The 21,640-nt window shown below is 36.5% G+C and overlaps 1 protein-coding gene across 1 annotated transcript in view; it reads left to right on the top strand.

The window, feature by feature from the left end:
* Positions 1–19,340, top strand: part of SEMA3E (semaphorin 3E) — a 248,223-nt gene extending 228,883 nt beyond the window's left edge. The window contains exon 17 of the mRNA XM_045494645.1: positions 15,048–19,340. Within this exon, the coding sequence (XP_045350601.1) occupies positions 15,048–15,500 (453 nt within the window). The 3' untranslated portion in view covers positions 15,501–19,340. The remainder of the gene's footprint in view (positions 1–15,047) is intronic.
* The last annotated feature ends 2,300 nt before the right edge of the window (positions 19,341–21,640 follow it).

The raw sequence follows: 21,640 nt of genomic DNA, 5'->3' as shown, positions 1-21,640 counted from the left end.
TGTAAAAAACTGTGTGTGTGTGTGTGTGTGTGTGTGTGTGTGTGTGTGTGTGTGTATTCCTTTTCTGGAACCAAAATTTTTGAGTCTGGAACTTCTGTCTGCAAATTCAGACTCAGCCCTCTCAAGTTATCTGGAAACCACATATTGAAGTAGATAAAAATTTTGTTCAAATGAAGTTTTTGAAATGCTACATAGCTGAATTTCTAGAAAGCATCTAGAAATTCAGTTACCTAGTTCCATACTGGATTACTGCTGTTTTCTCAAAGATGCACTTTATGGTCTCCTGCTTTCTTAAATTCCACGCAAGAAACACAATCTCTGTACATTTTATGAGTTCCATAAATGTTTATTGAAAGCCTGTTGTGTAGGTACTTCATAAGGAAGTATTTTCCCTAGACTCAATTACCTAGTTAGTTAAGATGTGCATCAGTTACTATAATATCCTGAGGGAAAAGATTTAATAGAAGAGGCTTTATAGGTAAGTCCATTCTGTGTGCATCTACTGACCACAGGAGCTGCAATAGTGGGTAGGTGACTTACCTTTTGTTTTTATATCTCACAAATGCACATTAGAAGTAATCAACCTGATCTTAAAAATGTGGAATGTGAGAGAGGTATAGGCCATAAACAAAATCTGTGACAGACCCAAGGTTTGGACTCAGATATTCCTGACTCCATAGCTGAGATGCTTCACATTTAATCATTGTCTAAGTACCGAGCGATTTGCTATGTGCATTTTATAGATTGTACCGTTTTATTTGACATGATTTACATGTGACATAATTGAAACACAGAATGTTTAATACCTTTCCTGGTTACTGACTGCTAGTAAAGTCATCTCAAATCCAGCTGTCTATGTTCTTTCTACTAAACCACACAACCTTCTTAAATTGGAACGCTAAATACAGTTTCAGATGCCCTGGGACATGGAGCACATGGAAAACCTTATATAGCAGAGATTCTAGAATATGACACCTGAAAAACGACCCTTATACTGCTTGATACTGCTTGATATGTATATATACATATATGTGTAAATATATATTTTTATAATATATGTTATAAATATAACATGTTGAATATAAATATAAAATGTAAATATAAAATATATAAAATGTATTCATAAAATATAAAATATATAATATAAAATATATAAAAATTTATAAAAGTTTTATTTTATAAAAATATATAACTATAAAAATACATTAAATATAAATATATTTTTATAATATATGTTTATATATATATATATATATATATATATATATATATATATATATTAAGGATACCGAGAATCCTTATTATACAATATATGCATCAGTGTATTTTCATTGTCAATTGCCCTTCAAGGCTTCTACTCTATGCCTGTTGGTAGAAGAAGGACTATATCAAAATAAGAGTCCTCAATCATTTGAGCAATGTAGATAGAAAACCTAGAGCATTCCACTTCATTTTCTTAGGTTTCTGACTAAAATAATGCCTCATTAATTATTTTGCAGTTTATCTAAAGAGCACCCAATATGTCTTGTTTTCATAGAATGGGTATTCTGAAGAACAGAGGAAGATAATGAGAATCATGAAAATAATAGTAATACAACTAAATAAGAACCATATTTAATGTTGATGATGATAAGAAGACAAATACAAGAGAGATTACCTGCAAGGGGAGGTTGCAATTTTAAAAGGGTGTTCATAGAAAGGCTTACTAAGAAGTTCACTAAGTGACATTTGAAAAAGGACTTGAAAGAACTGAGGTAGTAGGCCATATGGCAATGTTGGAGAACTTTCTAGACAGTAGGAACAGTAAGTGTAAAGGCCCTTGAGATGCGGTGCACCTGATATATTCAAGGAACACCAGACTGAAGGGCAGTGTGGCCAGAGAGAAATGAGCAGTAGGGAGAATAAGACACTATGAGTCAAAAAGTAAGGTAAAGGGCCCGCTCATGCAGGGCTTTTAGGCTCTTATTAAAGGCTGTGGTGTTTGCTCTGAATTAAATAGATAGCCATTGGGTTGTTTTCAGTGGAGCCATGACATGATCAAAATTTGGCTTTAAAATGATTGTTTTAGGGGCGCCTGGGTGGCTCAGTTGGTTAAGCGTCCGACTTCGGCTCAGGTCATGATCTCGCGGTCCGTGAGTTCGAGCCCCGTGTCGGGCTCTGTGCTGACAGCTCAGAGCCTGGAGCCTGTTTCAGATTCTGTGTCTCCCTCTCTCTCTGACCCTCCCCTGTTCATGCTCTGTCTCTCCTGTCTCAAAAATAAATAAACGTTAAAAAAATTAAAAAAAAATGTTTTAGTTATTGTATTAAGAATATAGTATGTGGAGGTGGGGAGAAAGACAGAAACTGGTAATCATTGAGGTGTTAGGGACATAAGCTTTCATATTATGTGATGCAGCATTAACTCTCAGTGTGCCTTTATATTCAAGGTCAAATAACGTACATGTGGCTGCCTCATACACATAATAGCAATGGGATTTTCACATGCCCTCTGTTATTATTCAGAATCCTGAAGGCTATGTAACTTCTCAGGTGGAATGAATACTTTTTCAACTTTCTGGTCTCCTCTCTGTTTAAAGTGTCTGCAATTAGTGTTTTGAGCTCAATAAATACTCAGAGAAAGGGTGCCTGGGTGGCTTAGTTGGTTGAGTGTCCAACTTCAGCTCAGGTCGTGATCTCACAGTTTGTGGGTTCGAGCCCAACATCAGGCTCTGTGCTGACAGCTCAGTGCCTGGAGCCTGCTTCAGATTCTGTGTCTCCCTCCCTCTCTCTCCTCCTCCCCAGTCATGCTTTGTCTCTCTCTGGCTCTCAAAAATAAATAGATGTTAAAAAAAAATTAATAAAATAAACCATTGAAAAACAATTTTAAATAAAAAATACACAGAGGATACCTTAATTGGTAATGAATAAAGGCCTTAGCCCTTTAGAAGCCTATAGTCTTAAAGTGAATACAAGAATGTAAACTGATAATTATATTGAATATATTGTATATATAATAAATATAATAAAAGTTATGTTGGAAGATGAGAAAAGATGGGGTACCTGGGTGGCTGTCGGTTAAGTGTCTGACTTTGGCTCAGGTCATGATCTCACAGTTTGTGACTTCAAGACCCACATCGGGCTCTGTGCTGATAGCCCAGAGCCTGGAGCCTGTTTCAGAGTCTGTGTCTCCCTTTTGCTCTCTGCTCTTCCCCTGCTTGCTCGCTCGCTCGCTCTCTCTCAAAATCATAAAATAAACATTAAAAAAAAAGAAACTACAAGAAAAGAAAAACTGTCAACCAACAGGTTGGCTATGGAGGTTGCATGATAGATAATCAGGAAAATATTCAAGGCAGAGGTGACATGTGAGCTAGGTCTTAATGGATGAGTAGAAGTTAACTACCAGAGAGAATAGGATGAGCATATGTGATGGGGATGAGAAACAATGTGGTATGTGTAGATCTGTGGCTGGAAATGAGGATACACAAATGAGTACACAGATCAAGGAACCATTTCACTTTATTTATAAGCCAATGAGAACACCTTAGACAACCTTTTAGACACATTACTCTTGAATCTTGTTTGTAAGCTTTGAGGATAAGTGGGTGTCACGAAGACTGTTTAAGAAGGTATTTCATTAGTCACATGGAAGACTTTTGACCAGAACTGAACAATAGTAGTAGGAATGGAAAAAAAAAAAAAAAAAGCTTTTCATTTTTATAAGAGAACACGCTGTGCATTTAATTTGTGAGATACAAGAGAAGCAGTCATTATGATTCACATGTTCTTTGGGTGTTTTGGTAGTAGATGGTGCAATAACAATGATTTAAAGAACACAGGGAGGAATAGAAAGTTTAGAAGATGTTGAATTCATTTTTGGCCATGTTGAACCGAGGTCTTTGGTAAAGCATTTAGGTAGAGCTTTCCTGTGGTGTATGTATGTTCAGGAATATAGAATTCAAAGGAAAGATTTGGAATGGTAAGAGATGTGTGAGAGACATCAGCAAAGAGGTAGTAATTAAATTCATGGAGGTAATAAAAGTAAGAATAATATAGCAGCAGTCATTCTTCAATATCACTTACGGTGTTCCTGGCACTGTTCTGTGAATTTTACATATTTTAATACTTTTAATCCTTGCAAGAGTCTTATGAAATACCTGGTATTGTTGTCCCCAATTAATAGATAAAGAAACTGAAGCACAAAGAGATTGAGTTACTTTCATAGTATTACATAGCCTGTGAAATGAGTTTGAGTTTCAGACCAGATACTCTATTTTCAATTCTAGACCCTTAGTCACAATGTCATGGTACCTCCAACTGTGTAGGTTACCTTGGAGAATGACTAAATAAGAAGTGATTTTGAGCAAAGCCTAGAAGCAAGGCGAAAACCCACATCCCAGGAAAAATTAGAAGACAAATTCTATAAGACAAAGTGAAAACTTTGAAATTTTCAGAACATAAGTACCTAGTGTCCAGTGAGAATGTGCTCAGTGGAATGGTTAAGCTAGGAGCCATCTAACAATAGGTTAGCTGATGAATGAGGCTGTGGGGAATTAGAAACAGCTAGTGCTGTGTATTTTACCTAAAGGTTTGAGTGAGAAAGAGGTCAACAGAGAGAGACAAGAGTAGAGAGAACTTCCAGGTTTTTTTGACTTAAGAAAAAATGTGACTTGGTCATGTTTATAGGTTAAAGGGAAGAAGCCATAAAGAAGAAAATGTGAAGCTAATTGATGAAGCAAGATAAAGAGTTTGTGGGAGACAATATAGACAAAAGTTGAGTGAGTTTCAAGAAGGAAGAGAAAAACCACTCATTTTCTGAAGGGGGAAAAAAGAAAATAAAGATTTTATGTATGTGGATAAGGAAGATAATTTCGTCCACAAAATCCAAGTTTAGCTGTTCCAAATTCATTCCATAATTATTTAAGTTTGGAATATCAGTTCAAATCTTCTTTATATGTATAAGGATATATAAATTATATTTTTGTAATTTCAGAGGACAAAACTGTTATAAACATAACTAAAGCACTGGAAATAATACACGCTAGTTTATGAATTCTCAGTTCCGTGTACTTGAATTTATAAGCTCCCAAAATGATTGCAAAAATTTCATCATGAGTAACATTCCAAAGGACAGGAATTCATACTTGTTACGACACTGGTTGGAAAATTGAAGTATTTCTCTGTACATTTATCTTTCTCTAGAATGCACAAACATTACATTTTAAAACTAAGTAAATGAGGGAAATTTTACTTATGTATTTATTGCTTAGTTTCAAATGTTTATTCAGTATGTGTACTTCTCAGTAATCATGATAAAGAAAACCTTAGTTTGTTCAATCTACTCGTAACATAAGTAAATAACTTTTTACCTTAATACATTACTCACTTTGAATGTTGTAAGTTTGGAGTATATGATCTTAACCTGAAGATACAGTATGTCTTTGAACCTGACGACGATTTAAAGCAGAAGTTTGGCAAACTAGTCTGGAGACCAAATCTGGTCTCCCACCTCTTCTGTAAATAAAATTTTATTTGAAAACTGCCACACCCATGTGTTTACCTAGAATCTGTGGATGTTTCCATCCTATAACCACAAAGTTGAGTACTTATAACAGAGACCATATGACCTACAAAGCCCAAAAACCTTTACTATATAGCTCTTTACAGGAAGTTTTTTGGCCTCTGATTTGAGGTAGAGTGAAGCTTTATTAAATAAGTATTATTCTGAAAAATATCTCTGTATTTTGGAGGAAAAAAATATTTTCACGAATAACTAAGCCACCATTTTGTGCTGAGCACTATAATGTCATTGGAATGAGTTTTCATTAAAACCAAACAATATGTATAGTTTCTTGGAGTGTGTGGTTTCAGACTTTGTTCATTAGACCTTTACTGATAAAACCAAAGTGTCCCAAAGACACTGTAAACAAGGTAGAGTTCCACGAAGAAATTGAATAAATGTATGTAAATTCCAGGTGAAGAAACTGGGGGTGGGGGTGGGGAGGGCAATCCCAAAACGTATAAAATATTCTCCAAAGTGATAAAAGGCACGCAAGAAAGTTGCTGGCCCATAAGATCAGCATCACAATCTATTCTTTGGTAAGCATGGAAGTTTCATTTTCCCCTTAATCCTCATTGATCTTTCCATAGTATATTCTTTACTTAAGGGAAAATATTTTGTGTGTGTGCTTGTGTGTCTTAAAAATAAAGTCTCTCACTTTAAAATAGCTGATTATATGTATCGTGCAGACTGCTTAAATAATGCACAGATGCGCATGTTCATGTTTATTATAAAAAATCCAAGAGAGAATGTAAGTTGACATCAAAACCCCAAGACTTCAGTTTCACCCCACTCTCTCAATTCTGTTTGTTAACTGGATGGCACAAGTTGTCACTTTGAACTCTGCTTTCAGACCACCTACTGAGTAGGATAAATTCATCAGAGTCATCTAATTACTGCTGAAAAATCTAAGAGGCATGGTTACCTTATCCGCCAGCAGTCCCTTCCAGAGTTCGCTGCGTTCACACAGAATTTGTACAGCTTTAAGTAAAACATAATTTTATTGATGATTCAGCGCATTGTGGAGACAGCTTCTCTTGTAAAAACAGAACAAAGAAAAATGGAGTATACAAGTTACATCTCTTGATGTTGCACATTTATTATGTCATCAGAACTGAGAGAAATATCATGTGAAATTTCATCTTTATTCTATCTTGTTTGCTAGATGACCCATATTTTGTTGACCTTCCCAATGGTAACCCATGACAGCAAGCCTAGGGGATCAATGACAGCCATAAGTTTACGATTTTGTCTTTATATATATGTACTGAAAGCATGAGGTTTGTTCTACATGAATATTATTTGTTTTTCTTGTTGTCATAACATAAAGTGCATGAACTCAGCCTCATTTGAAACATCTGCTTAGCCGTTTTGGTGTTTCCATTTCAGTCTTTAAAAAAAACTCGGTTCATCTTTTCTAAACTAACAATTCTTTACAAGTAGATGTTCATCATTTACATTTTCAGCCTTGACAAGCATATTTTTATGTCATTTGCTCCATATTTTAGTTCTGAAATAATTAGTAGAGCCCATTAGTTTCATTTTTTCCTTCACAGTGGTAAAGACACAGTTCCTGTAAAAGGAAAACATAGAGCAAGTTTGTGGTCTTAAGGATGGAAGTTGATCTAGTGGTTTAGATAGAACCCTCTCTGGTTAATTTTCCAGGGGAATACTTAGCATCTTTGAAAATTAAAATTCCCATATCTTTGAAACCAAATGCAGATCTACGTTTTATCCCCCTAAGATTACTCTGACTCGAGGCTTCTGATTATACTAACATGGTAACGCAGCAAGGCCAGTGTCAAGCACATGGTAGACCTTCAAAAATAGCAAACATAGGAATTCTCTTTTTAATTTCTTTTGTTCCAGTAAAAGTTATAGTTCACGTAGTCTTCTAGATAATAAAAAGGGTACATCTGCATGAAGATACAAGAGCATAGAACTGTGTATCCGTACCACATCGTGTTAGTCCCAAAGAATAGCTTCTACTGAACTGTACTTGCATTTACTGTGTTTACTGTCATGCTGCTGTTTGGACACCTATATCTCATTTTATGAAAACACAGAAGAGATTTTTTTTCTCAGACCTCCTTGCCAGAGAAAGGTGTACTTGACGTAAGGAGTACCTTTACTTTTTAATAATAATTGTTTTATTTGAGTATAGTTGACACACGATGTCGCATTATCTTCAGATGTACAGCATAGTGATTCAACTTCTGTATATGCTGTGCTATGCTTGTTGCCATTTGTCCCTATACAAGGCTGTTACAATATCATTGACTATATTCCCTATGATAACGAATAACTTCAAAAATATACTTTAGAGACATTCAGGTCTTAGAATTTATCATACTCTCCCCTTTGCTTTCGTCACTAGGTAATTTAGTGTTGACTTTCTACTCCAAATATGGTAGTTGTTTAGTGCCTTATGATAAGCATTTATGTGTCCAAACATTATCTTTCTTTGATCCTCTCCTATTTTCCCTTCATCTTGATTGTCCTGATTATTCTTATCTTTGGAAATTTTTAATAAAACATTACCCTTACACTGCTGTTTATTTTTTTAGCATTATTTCTGAAATCATATGATTTCTGTAGCTTGAACAGTATACCATAGCTTGAACAGATCTTATAGACCTGGTTTATTGGTTGCCAAACCAAGATAATCACTATAGTCATATTATTTAGTTCATAGCACATTGTCGTAATGGGTTCACACAGATCTCCTTTCTTGTTTGACTTAATTTTTCCTGGACCACCCTTCTCCACTTTCATCTTTGCTTTGCCATATGCATGCATTGTACTGATTGGATTAAGTCCAATACTACATCATTTGTACTATATTGAACAAGAATATAGCATTTTGAGTATTCATGAACTGTAAAAATAAAGCTATTGAGATCTTACTCTGTTTCTCTTTATAACTCAACACTGTGTTTTTATAGTTTATCACTGTTGCCATGTGTGTCTTTATTTCATTGTTTCTGACTGCAACTTAATATCCCATATCCCATAGCAGTCATTCATTGCTCTTAATTGATCAACACCCCTAAGAGTGGACCAATTAATTCCCATTATGACATCTTTAAGGATCATCTCTTCACATAACCTCCTACAGATGTGAGTGCAAATCTCTGCATTCTCGCCTTCTGACAGCCTTCATTTCTACAGTTTTGTCAGCTTGCTTTCCGGAATTTTGGCATCATCTGTACCATCAAAGCAGTTTATGTGGATTCTCATTTTCCCACACTGTCACCAATTTTGGTATTTTCTAATTTGTGCCTCTCTTATTGGGATAAGGTGCTGTGTTATTTAAATTCGTATTTCTAAAATTACTAGTAAGATTGAACATTAACTTGCATACTTATTAAACATTTGGGTTGTTTTTTCTCTGATTTGCCTGTTTATATATTTTTCCCTATTTTTCTCTTTAGAGTCCTTTGAATCTTCTGTACATTAATTAGTTCTTGAATATAAATGTTCAAGCTTTTCTCTGATACAGTTGATGTTTTTCAGTGTAACATTCTTTTTACAGTATGGTTTTGAGTTCATATTTATGACCTCTCAGCATCTTTTTGTATTAGAAAAACGTTTTAATTGAGGCACCTGGGTGGTTAAGGGTCTGGCTCTTGATTTTGGCTCAGGTCATGATCTCATGGTTGATGACTGCACGGAGCCTGATGGGGATTCTCTCGCCTCCTCTCTCTGCCCCTTCCCCACTCACACGTATGCATGCGTTCTCTCTCTCTCTCCCTCTCTCTCTCTCTCTCTCTCAAGCTCTCTCTTTAAATAAATAAATGAATAAACTTAAAAGAAATAGGTTTTCCACATTTCGGTCTTTAATCTGAAGTATATACCTACAACTTTATTTCTTTATATAGTGTGATAGGTTTCCCTAAATGTGCCATCAAGTACTTCACTCTGTTTCTGTTGGGTAATACTCTCTATCATAAAGCAGATTTAGAAAGTGTTTTTATAAAAGAAGTTTTGCTTAATTTTTATGCTGTATTATGACATATTTTTTGTAAGTCAACCAGTATTTTTTTTGTATTGAAGGTAGGCCGGATAAGCAAACAATTATATAAATTGGTGGCCTTTATTTCTTGACTAAAACTAATTTCATTGTTAAATTTATTCCGAAAGAAACCAATTTAAGGCCTGTGTCTGTTCTTTTCCTATGATAAGTGTAGAACCATATGGTTGATACACATGGAAATCACTCCTTCTTCCTGACCAGCTACCAGATGTGCAGAGTTCTTTGTTCAATTACCTTTTTTTTTTTTTGTTAGACATTACGAAACATACTGAATCAATCTTTATAACTCAGAATATTAAAACCACTTTGAGTAAGAAATGCTTTATTTTTGTAGATTGCCTATAGGAATATTTGATAAAGGGATGTATTATGTATCATCTTCTTGAACAAGGAAATCAGGTCTTCAGACATAGAGAAAGCACAACTGATGAAAACAATTGTGTAATCAAGATTTGCTGTAGAAGGTGCCCATGTGGACTCAAGTGGAAAGATTAAATCATGGAAGGACTTCAAATACAAATTTCTAAGTCATTTTTTTATTTTTGGGTATCCATAGGCTATGGAAGATACATTTAACTTTCAAGGCGATTTAACGTCCATATAGCATACAGCCGTCCAGATTTCAGAATTGAAATGTCTTTTATTTCTCAATTTCTAACACCATAACCAAGAGGGGAAACCTACATTCTGAGACAGGAACTATCTCCAATGTGCAAATAAATGATGTAGGACAGCTCCCATTGTAATTGTCATGCCTCCACATCTTTGAACCAGTGTGGACTTTATATATACACAGTGCGGTGATTCTCAAGTTGGGTTTCTGACTTTGAAAGAAATACATGCTTGAAAAAATAAGCACTCCTAATCCAGTGGTCAAGGATTTGTATTTATCTTCATTTCTGCTTTTTGTTTTATTTTAGAACACTTTCATAAACTGGTTGGTATATGCCAGAAACTAGGATAGATGACTTTCCTGTTTTCATATTTGCATTCGCACAGGATATAGAGTAGGGAGAAGATAAAGGATCGTATTCAGTGAGGGTGTTGGTATGCAGATTCCTTTCAGGTGAAAACAGTGTCCTACAAGTGGTTTTCCTATTTATGTCTCCAAAGCATAGCCCTTTCAATAGTTACTAACTGCTCCTCAGATCATCTTTGCTTCCTTCCTGTCTAAATCCTTATTGGATTTACTTCTGGAGTAAATCCACAAGTGAATAACTTCTGGATATATCGTTACTGGGATATCCCATTGTCTTGCATTCTTGCACACTCTGGACTAATCAGTATGTTGTCATTTCTCTGTATTCTGAGCACACTACTCATTATGGACTATTTAGAATAATTAAGAGATAGACCTTTGTTCTTATGAAACTTGTCATATGGTTAAAGGAAAAAACTTGCATCACAAAATTATTTGAAGAGGAGCAAATACCAGCTTGTGTGCTACAAATGTGAATGCTTAGTGAATTACAAAAAGAAATGAGACCTATCTGGCTGAAAAGAAAATATTCATTAAGAAATGCAAATGTAAACTTGGAAAGAAATTTTAAAAAGTGGCTTGGTAGACAGTATAAGGGAGTTCGCTATCAGAAAGAAAGGGTAAGACTAGAATAAGACATGGAAGCGATAAAGGGGCACTACAAGGAACTGAGTACAGGAGTTACAAAGAGGATGATTTGGCTCTGGTGTATCTACAGGTTGTTCCCACCTTGTGCCGTTGAATGTAAAACGTCCTGTGCTGCTGGCACAATTCATATTAAAATGTTTATTAAATATGCACAAGAATAAAACGAGTGCATATTTTTGCTTGTAACTTTTATTCAAATGTAGAGACAAAATAAATTTACAAGTAAGATATAAATACTTGCATTTTTTAATCTTTAATGTGTTATTTTTTTTTTTTTCACTGAAATAAGGCATCTCCATGAACATAACATGGGACACAGACAACCATATATGTGTGTGTGTCCATGAGTGTATAAAACATCTGCCTGGAGCACTTTTTGCTGTGTGATGACTCAATCCCCCTAACACTTGATACAAGTGACTTCAAAACTTTTTATGTACATTACTACATCGGGATGTTGTTTGGTTTTCATCTGGCTGGAACGTATCATTAACATACTACATTCATCTTTGTTCTCAGCAGCTGGAAACTGTTAAAGCTTTGAAAATAGTTCAGAATCTATGATAAACACCAATACTAACAATGAAGTTGGTCTTCCCCACGATCCCAAATACAGTTTATTAATTTACATTATCACGAAAACTAAACACAATAGTCGAAGTCTTTGTATAAAACTGACTGATCACCAGAAACGTACCTATTCCACCAAACCTATGAGAAACACTGCAGTAAGCTGTTTTGGAATACGGATTTAGAAAGGCAGGATTTGGGAGCACCCGGTGGCTCAGTCAGTTGAGTGTCCAACGCGTGATTTCGGCTCATGTCATGATCCCAGGGTCGTGGGATCGAGCCCCGTGTCAGGTTCCACGCTAAGCATGGAGCCTGTTTAAGATTCTCTCTCCCCCTGTGCACCTCTGCCCTGCTTTCTCTTTCTTTTTCTTGCTCGCTCTCTCTAAAAAAAGAAAAAGCAGGATCTGGTTAACTGAACAATTTTCACTTGCTTGGGCAAGCAACAGAATCTGAATAAGGAGCATGATAAAAGGAAGTGAAATTTGAAACAGAGTAAAATGATACACATTTGTTGAAATAAAGGGGAAAGGTATTGGTCAAAAGAAACTTACTTGAAGGACTTGTTCTTTTTTGCAGGTAATTTTGCATGCCCACTTGTAGAAAGGTTAACAGATGACATGGTGGTAATAAGGGAAGGAGTACACTCTTACAGTGCTGTGAGGGAGGCCTGTTTGAAGAGATGACATTTTCATTCAGTCTTTTCCAATAAGGAACCAGCAGTGGGGAAGTCCCTACAGGCAGGTACAACAGCATAGGTCCCGAAACAGAATCAAGCTGGGCATAGCATCAGACACAGAAAGCAGGAAGATTTGGGAGGAATCTACCGTGAGGTAAAGTCAAAGAATCAGTCACAAAATAGAAGAGCCTAACATGGGAAAGTCTAACGTGGGAAAATGGTGAAATGGAATGAATGTTTCCCACCATCACCACAGAAGAGATGTTGATAGGAATTTGTGATGTGTTGGCCATGAAGGCATAATAATGAGTAAGAAGTATGACAACACATGAGGACAGAGGAACTAGAAGAAGAATAATGTAATTGTCAGGAATAGGGAAGTTAGTAAATGGGGAGGTGCAGTTTGTGTAGAGAGACACTGGATTGTAAATAATGAAGGATGGTGTAAGTTTCGGTCAGTGTTTTGTAATTAACAGGAAATACAAAACAGTGGATAATCTGTGAGATCTGTCTTAGGGAAGCTGGTTGAAATGAGGAAACAGAAGACTTACCAAATGAATGCAAATAAAACATGAGATCAGGGAAGGGTAGAGGATTGTGCCTTAGAGAGAATGAGAAATTCTACACCAAGAGACCAAGAAAGAACCAAGAGGAGAGCCAAGATAGTAAAATGGCAGGTACCACACAGAAAAAAGTTTAAGAAGGCGGGTCCCTCTATGTCAAATGCAGCCATAAGTTTAAAAAAACAATGGAGGTTGTGTTTCAGAGTCAGAAGCATCCAAGGCATGGTGGTGAATTTATGGATTAAGTAGAGGTAAATGTGAGCAGTGACTCCAAGTCATTTAAGAGGTATTGGCTGTGGCAGTTGCCAAGGATACTTTCTCAGCAAAACCTATCACCAAGTAAGCAACTGTTTTATGTAGTGACGTATGTAGTGTGTTTTATGGCATGACAGCTCTTCCTGATCCCTCACGGGAGAACTTCCTGAGTTAGTGGAGCTAACGTTTTGCCTACTTGGACATAGTCCTATCAAGTTAAATGAAGCCTATATCAAGGATATATGGAGCCCCTTCACCCAACTGTGTCACTCTAAAGCTGCTGAGTAATTTATTTACCTACGTGGCTGAAGAAAAAAAAAAACCCTCTGAGTGTCTCATAATTTGTCTTTAACATTCCTATTTGAGATGCATCTCTTACTACACTGCTAATGCCATTGTGTCACATTATTCACAGATTATATAAATGAGTCCACATGAGTAATTGCATTGCAACTTTGGACGTGCCGGAACTGATTAAGGTTCAGGAAAGGTGAGCCCAGAAGGTCTTGCCAATACCTGCCACTGGGGCAAAAGTATGCTTGTCTTAATGGTCTTTGCTGCCAAAGTGGTTCTGGTTGTCCGTATGCCCCTTTTATACTGGCAAAGGAGAATATCGCTTTTGTTTTGTATTCTCAAGGGAGAAGTCAGCCAGTAAGGTGTGAGTCACCTTTATACCATCATGGCATGATCTGAGGTCATCTGAAAACAAAAACCAGTTTGTTTTTAGCTAGAAGACTGTATACAGGAAAGGTAGAGGTCGGTGTTGATAGCCCTGTACAAAGTGTTCTCACTTCATACATTATTTTATGGAAACGTCACAACATTCAAGTGACATTTGGATTATCTGCATTTTTACAAAGAAAACTAAGGGAATATACATAAATGCCCCAGATCACACAGTTAGTGCCAAAATTTCAATTTAGATTTGTCTAATGTGAAATCATATACTCACTACTACAACTATCGGTAATAAGATATGAGCTGTTTATCAAAAGCTTTATTGGGCTCTTCTTACCTTGAATTGTAATAATTTATAGAAATAATGTGCGTAACCTATTATTTCACAAACATAAGGTATTTGAGTCCTGAAGTTATATGCAAACTTAAAATTATTAGAGTGTGAAATTCTTCTGAGAAGAATATGGATGTTTCTGGCTTGATTTTAAGTCTCTGTTAAGTAGAAAGCCTTGTAGAAATATAAGCATGCTCACTTAATGGATTTTTTTTTTTTTTTTTTTTTTTTTTTTGGTGAAGAAAGAGAGTGAAGGTTTCTCACCTCTCTTAAGAGAGATCCTTATGGAAATGTTGGTCTTTATGATCTGGGGAAGACCCAGGTCTTTATGATCAGGGAAGAACCCTTGATCTACTGATGGGAGAAATGGCATTTGTGCTGTCTACTAAGAAAAAAAAATAAATTTGATAGATCCTCATTTTAGTCTAACTTAGAGTGCTCTACTGAAGTAGATATTTTTTTCTAATGATTAATTGAAATCATTAGGGAGAAAGCTCTTTCACTTGCCTGTTAATAATATTGATGTGAAATGACGTCAAAATCATTATATGAAGTGATCTCAAGTAAGTTCAACACACACACCTGATTTAATTAGTCATTCCCCCTCTCACAGTCACTCTCACTCTCTTGCTCTCTCTCATATGTATGTATGACTCTCAGGATTTCATCATGTAATAACAAAAATTAAAAATCTGATGATAGTAAAAGGGTTATAGGCGGGTGTTCTCTCCTAGATAATACTCCAGTGCCATTGATTTTCTTGTTCTTGCAGGTGAAGACAGATGACAGAGTGGTCAAGATGGACCTCGGCTTACTCTTCCTTAGGGTACGAAAAATGGATGCCGGGACCTATTTTTGCCAGACAGTAGAGCATGGTTTTGTCCATACCGTCCGCAAAATTACTCTGGAGGTAGTAGAAGAGGAGAGAGTAGAGGAGATGTTTCACAAAGACTTGGAAGAGGACGGGCCTCCCAAGATGCCTTGTCCTGCCCAGAGTATCATCCCACAGGGGGCAAAACCATGGTACAAGGAATTCTTACAGCTGATTGGTTACAGCAACTTCCAGAGAGTGGAAGAATACTGTGAAAAGGTCTGGTGCACAGATAAGAAGAGGAAAAAGCTTAAAATGTCACCTTCCAAGTGGAAGTACGCCAACCCACAGGAGAAGAAGCTTCGTCCCAAAGCTGAGCACTATCGCCTGCCCAGGCACACGCTGGACTCCTGACGCCGTGACACCGCCTCCTGGCTTCTGAAGAATTTATGTTTGGAACCGAAAACAAACAAAATGAGAAACGATCCAGCTTCGTATCGCTTAACAGATTTCTGTAATACAGAAATGACTGTGAAGGTATTATGATAAATTATTATACGTACTCATTTGACTGGTTACAAATCACATAAAGTTAACTAACTTTTCTAAACAATATTTATCAAAAAGTGACCTTGTCTGTAGTTTTGAGTACCTGGCTGCTTTTCCATGGCAATTATTATTTTCTCTTGGAAGACTTATGGTTATTGGAATATTGAAAAATTAGAGATGTTAATAATCATGTGAAAATTAAATATATATTTTAATCTTTCTGAATTCTACCTTTCCACTACGATGTAAAAGGTAAAGAATACCAAATACTTTATCATTCTCACATGAACTGTCTGTACTTTTTAAGAATTGTATTAGTGGGAAAAAAAAAACAAAACAAAACTTGTATTAGTATCTAAACCATGAGTTTTATGAAGCCAGGTGTGTTGAAATTATTGTAAACCATGAAAGAAAAATTATGGTCACCTTGAGGCTCGTGCCCGTCATAAAACATTCAATAAGCCACATTCTCTACAGTTACATTTCATGATGAAAACACATCCTTTGAATTTCACTCCAGTGCAGAAAGAATGACATTAAGATAACTTCTCAGAAAGATAGCAAAATATGCCAAAAACAGATGACGTTACAGTTAGAAATCTAACTGAAAAAGTTTTTGCTACCCTCTTGTGGTAGAAAAAGTATATTCTCTTTTTTCTCTTTTTTCTCTTTTCACAGATTGTCTAGTAAAGATTTGAAAGCAGTTTCTGTTAATACATCCTGTCCATTTTCAGAAGAAAAAAAAAACTTAAAAATGTCTCACTGCTTATGTCATGCTTTAAGATGGAAATAATGTGTTTATGAATAATTTATTACCTCACAGGCCAAAAATGAAGATATTATAGCCCTGAAGCTCTATTAAAACTTAAATTTTATGCCTTCTAAATAATCTTCCCTCAAATATAAAGGACATTCCAGAAACATGTTTATTGTCTTTAAAATATTAAAGCAATTTGTGCTCAGATATCTAATTTTCCTCGCTATTTTATGTTAACAAATAACAAAATTGTTTCACGGGGTCACTTAACTACTGAGATATCCAGAGCACGTTTACTTTTATAAATAGTACCCAAAGTTTTTGAGAATGCTTATTTCTTGAAGTCCGTCCTTCCCCTTTTAATGTAGTGATTACCTTTCTAATATAGGAAGTTTTGTTGAGATTTTTCATTTAAATAAAAATTAAAAACAAGTGCATTACACGCGAAAACAATTACGAATGTTTATTTAAATATTTAGATATTCATTTCAACTTTCAAAGCTAGCTTACAGAGTATATAATTAAGAAAGTTAAGGTGTGGAGAACTTGGAATAGCTTATACTTTCATTTGAAAATTAAAAAATACAAAAATGTTTTAAGAAAGTCTAAGAAGTTCGTTTGTTAAGCCATGAAGCTCCAAAAGTTCTGAAGGATAGAAATATTTTGAAAAAGAACGTTCTCTGAAAAACCCAGTTGCTGTTTCCTCAAGAATCCACCGGAGGTCATTGCCGCCCACCAGTATTAACTGGAAACAGCGTGTATTTCAATAAAATCCCACCCAGTGTGGAGAAGTAGAACCGTAACCACAGATCACAGGGGTCCTTAGCAAAGTTTATGTCTGAAATACTCGAAGTGAACAGATAAGTCAGTAAAGCACGATTTATTGAAAATATTCTTCCATTAATACAGAAAAAAGGAAAGCAGGATTTTCTCTTCAGTTTTTTTTTTTTTTTTTAAGTAAGGCATATAGCACCTACATAGTTGACATTTTAATCCCAATAGTGCATATAAGCAGTTGTTAACAAGGATAACAGTAATGTCCTTTATGAGCTAAAATATTTCATAACTGAAGAGATAAGACTGAGGAAAATAACTTTGATAATAAGTCTTAAGAATTAAATATACTTTGAAGCTGTTCAAGGAATATGAGATGACCATTAAGGAGAGGGAGCTTTTTAAAATGCTAATTTAAGAGCATCTTGTTAAGAAAATGTTGACGACTCAAGTCCACAATTGAGTAAGAGCACTAAATTTCCATACATACATACTTTTTTCCCTTTTCTTACTGTCTCCCCATTTCTTCCCCCAAACGTGTGCAGATGCGTTGCACCACAGGAACACATCACGATGTACTTTAAGATAAAGCTGTATTGCCCTCTCAAAAGACAAACCAACAACCTATGTGGCTGTCCTTGAGAATCTGAAACCTACCACAGAACGCCTTCCCAGTCTTTTATTCGGTCTGGCGTCAGAATTCAAATTCAGGGTCTCCTTTGAGAAATGTCCAGGCTTAGAAAATCACTAATGTGTTGATCAGCTTTATCCTCTTTTTCTTGAACTCAGGAAGGGCATGTACTTAGCTACTTACAAGACTTGGGGGAATTAAGAGTCGGCCCTGACTCACCATATTTTCCCCAGAGACCTGGTGAAGAGAAATCATGCCCTCTAGGAACAAACATTAAGCTGAGAAAGAATCGTAACTGCCCATCCTAGGTTCAAAGAGGCACCTCCAAGCAGGATCGGTCTCCTGATTTTGCAGACCAATGCTAGGGCATTCTCTGTAAGCAGAGAGCCCCGGTGTATAGGATGAGCCTTGAGGTCAAGCCGTGCACACCTCCTCGTTCAGTTCTATGTCAGCTATACAGAGATGAAGATTTGTTAGCAAGTAGGATTACAACTCCAAGAGGGTTCACTTCATGATCTGTGAGGTCTCTTCCATGTCTAACATTCTACATTGCTAATTTTTTTCCTATGTGTTTATCACTGAAAATTTCAATGCAAAGCTATTAACTTGGAGAAACAGGGATTAAACTAGAAATAAACGCGAGTAAGAAATCTACATAAAAGGGAGCAGAAAGTCTTTGCCTGTTTAGTAAGCGGCAATTCTGTATATATTTTGGAGTTTTTGTGTTTCCCCAAATTAGCTGAACAGTTAGGATGTTTTTATTGAGTGTTTAATATTCGCAATAGGGTGTAGGGCTTTGTAAATCTTCGTAGCGATTATGAGCATTTGTACAATTTGTAAACTATGATACATAGTTCTGCCTGTTGGTGTTAAGCATGAAACAAACACAACAGCTGTTGACCTTAAAAGTGAGTTGTCTTTAGCCTGACAGGGACATTAAGAGAACTGCTTAGCCTCGTGTGGAAACTTGAGATCCCGGGAGAAAGTGCTTGCAGTTATGATGACAATAAGGAGTCCATGTTCTTGCTCTTTCAGCAGAGTATCATCACATCAAGTTGCTTTTTCGAAAGCAGTGCTCATTTTTCAGGCCAACACCTGTTGCATTTGAATCAGGTATAAATAATAGATTTTCCACGAACGCTACGAACGCTGTTTTGATTGGAGTGTGTTATTTAAGCTGGTATGTTTATTTTTTCTTGGGAAGGTAGCGTTATATTTTGGCTCTCATTATAATTGAATGTGTTCTGTTTGTGTTTAAGTGGCTTATAGCTAGAGTACTGTATTGGGGTGTTCTGGCCTATATGGCTTCCTTTTATTTGCCTGGGCCCGTAACAGCATGTGCTTTCTTATTTCTTTCACTGATTATAAGCCATGAGACTTATTATCATCTAGTGGTAAGGTGCAAAGACCATGGACAGTGTGTCCCTTTGACTATCCTATGGATTTGCCGCTATGCACTGCATCATTTGCCTGTACTATTATGTACAATTTGTATTTAGCTCAACTTAGATGCTAAAGAAATAAATATTTACTGAACCCTTAAGTGCTGTCTGAGGAATGTTTCCTAAGTTTTTGCCCGTTAAACTCAAGTTTCCTAACGTGTCAAGCCTAAATGTAAACATTCAATGCTAGACTAGTGTTCGTTTTCTTTAAGAAGTTAGAAAAGAATTCACTTCTCTTTCCTTGAAAATGTCAGTCAACTTTCTTAAGAAGGAAAAAGTCCATTGGTCTCATTACGTTGAAGCGTGTGGGTCTCTTTCTGCCACATCTTGTTTCTAGAACCAGCAGCCTGAAATTCCTTTCGAAGCTGCATCATCCAGATAAGAGATAGGGGGAATGAATGCTTTTGAAATGGTAACAAGTAGCATATTGACAATTTTTGCAGGCTGCAACATTTACCTTAATGTATGTAAATTGCCATTTTCTCTGCTATTTTTATTAGACCTTGGAGAGGTCATTTAAATGAGATTTGGTGTTAAATGAAACTCTCTTTGGGAGTTCTCTTTTTAAGGAAAATTGTTGTTTTGGTCAGTAATTAGTTACAAAGCTTTAAAGCAAGAATCTGGCGGCAGCTTCCAGACAGTGTTTCTGGCAGCTTTATGATAGGACGCCATTAATGGTAACGGTTTATACTTGTTTCAAGCTCGCACTCATTTATAATACAGGGCCTACTTCTGTAGCATTTGAGGAACCCAAGGAAACTGCTGTTTCAATAAACAGTCATCGGTCCAGGGAAAGTAGAGAAACGGTTATGGTCATAGTACTTTCTTGCCTGTTATTCAAGGGAACCAAAACATGCACCCATTTTTTTTATTCAAAAACTATATGCCAGGCACTGGACCAGGTGTTTCCTAAAGCGTAGAAGTGTTAATAATGCCATTAAGTTAGATCAATAAAGAAAAATTGAGTTGTATTTGTTCTTAGAATGTGTCTACAGCTTTTATTGAAAAAAAATCCAAATCCTATTTTTCACTTGATGCAGCTTGAAACCTTATAAGAGCTTAGCTTTTCAAATGCATTCGGGGTGCCGCAGTGGCTCAGTTGCTTAAGCTTCCACCTCTGGATTTCGGCTCAGGTCATGATCTCAGGGTTTTATGAGTTGGAGCCCTGTGTCGGGGCTCTGTGCCCAGACCTCACAGAGCCTGCTTGGGATTCTCTGTCTCCCTCTATCTCTGCTCTTCCCCCACCCACACTCTGTCTCTTTCAAAATAAATAAATATATATTTTTTAATGTTTGTTTATTTTTGAGAGAGAGATGAGGGGAGAGACAGAGAGAGGGGGAGTCACAGAATCCAAAGCAGGCTCCAGGCTCTGAGCTGTCAGCACAGAGCCCAGTGCAGGGCTCCAACTTTGGAACCATGACCTGAGCCAAAGTCAAACGCTCAACTGACTGAGCCACCCAGGCGCCCCTATGGTATTTTCTTATAGCAGCCTTAGCAGACTAATACTTGAAGGAAAGGAAAGAAAGGTGCAGAGGTTAAGCATACACAGAAACATGCAAAATAAGCCAATAGATACATTTCCAAAACATCCGAAAATACCTCAAGTTAAATAAACAGTGATATGTGGGAAAGGTGGCCTCTCAGCAAAGATGACTGCTGGCTTATATCAGTTTGCAAATTGTAGGTGTTTCCAAACTGTAGCTGATTTCTTCTCTGTGGATCAGAATTAGGTTTCTGGGGAAGGAGAATACAAAATTATAAACTCAATTATCAACCAAAAAAAAAAAATTAGTGACAAGTGAAATGATCTCTTGGAGATTATTCCATGAATTCTATCTAATTTGAAAGAATCGTTAAAGAGTTTCTTATTTTACACATTTGTTTGTTTTAAGCAGCACAAAACAACTCAAGTTTATCATGTTGTGAATTTTGTAAGTCCAAAGTCAAGGCACATGTCTTAGCTGGATTCTCTGCTTAAGATCTCAGCAGACCAATGTCAATGCGCCAGCTGCCTGGGCCTTGGGAAAGAATCCAGGTAATTGGGAAAATTCTGGTTCTTGTGGTTCTAAGACTGAGATCCCTGCGCCCTGCCCTCCATATTGAATGTCAACAATGGACAGTCGAGTCCTTCTCAGGCTTGGCATCTCTGACTTTCTCCACAACATTTCTGTGCCTCCATTTGGAGAAACTTCTCTGCTTTTCATGTTTGTGTGATGAGACTGGACCCACCCGGATAATCCAGACTAATCTCTCTTTTTAAAGATTTATTACCTTAAATACAACAGCAAAGTCCCTTTTGCCATGCAACACAACATATTTTCAGGTTCTGGGGATTAGGATGTGGCCATATTTGGAGTATCGCAATCCATAGCCTGGCCTCCCAAAATTTACATTCTTTGCA

The sequence above is a fragment of the Leopardus geoffroyi genome, chromosome A2 (genome assembly GCF_018350155.1).
Source record: "Leopardus geoffroyi isolate Oge1 chromosome A2, O.geoffroyi_Oge1_pat1.0, whole genome shotgun sequence".
Lineage (NCBI taxonomy): Eukaryota > Metazoa > Chordata > Mammalia > Carnivora > Felidae > Leopardus > Leopardus geoffroyi.
Note: the sequence above shows the minus strand (reverse complement) of the source record. Positions and strands in the feature narration are given on the sequence as shown.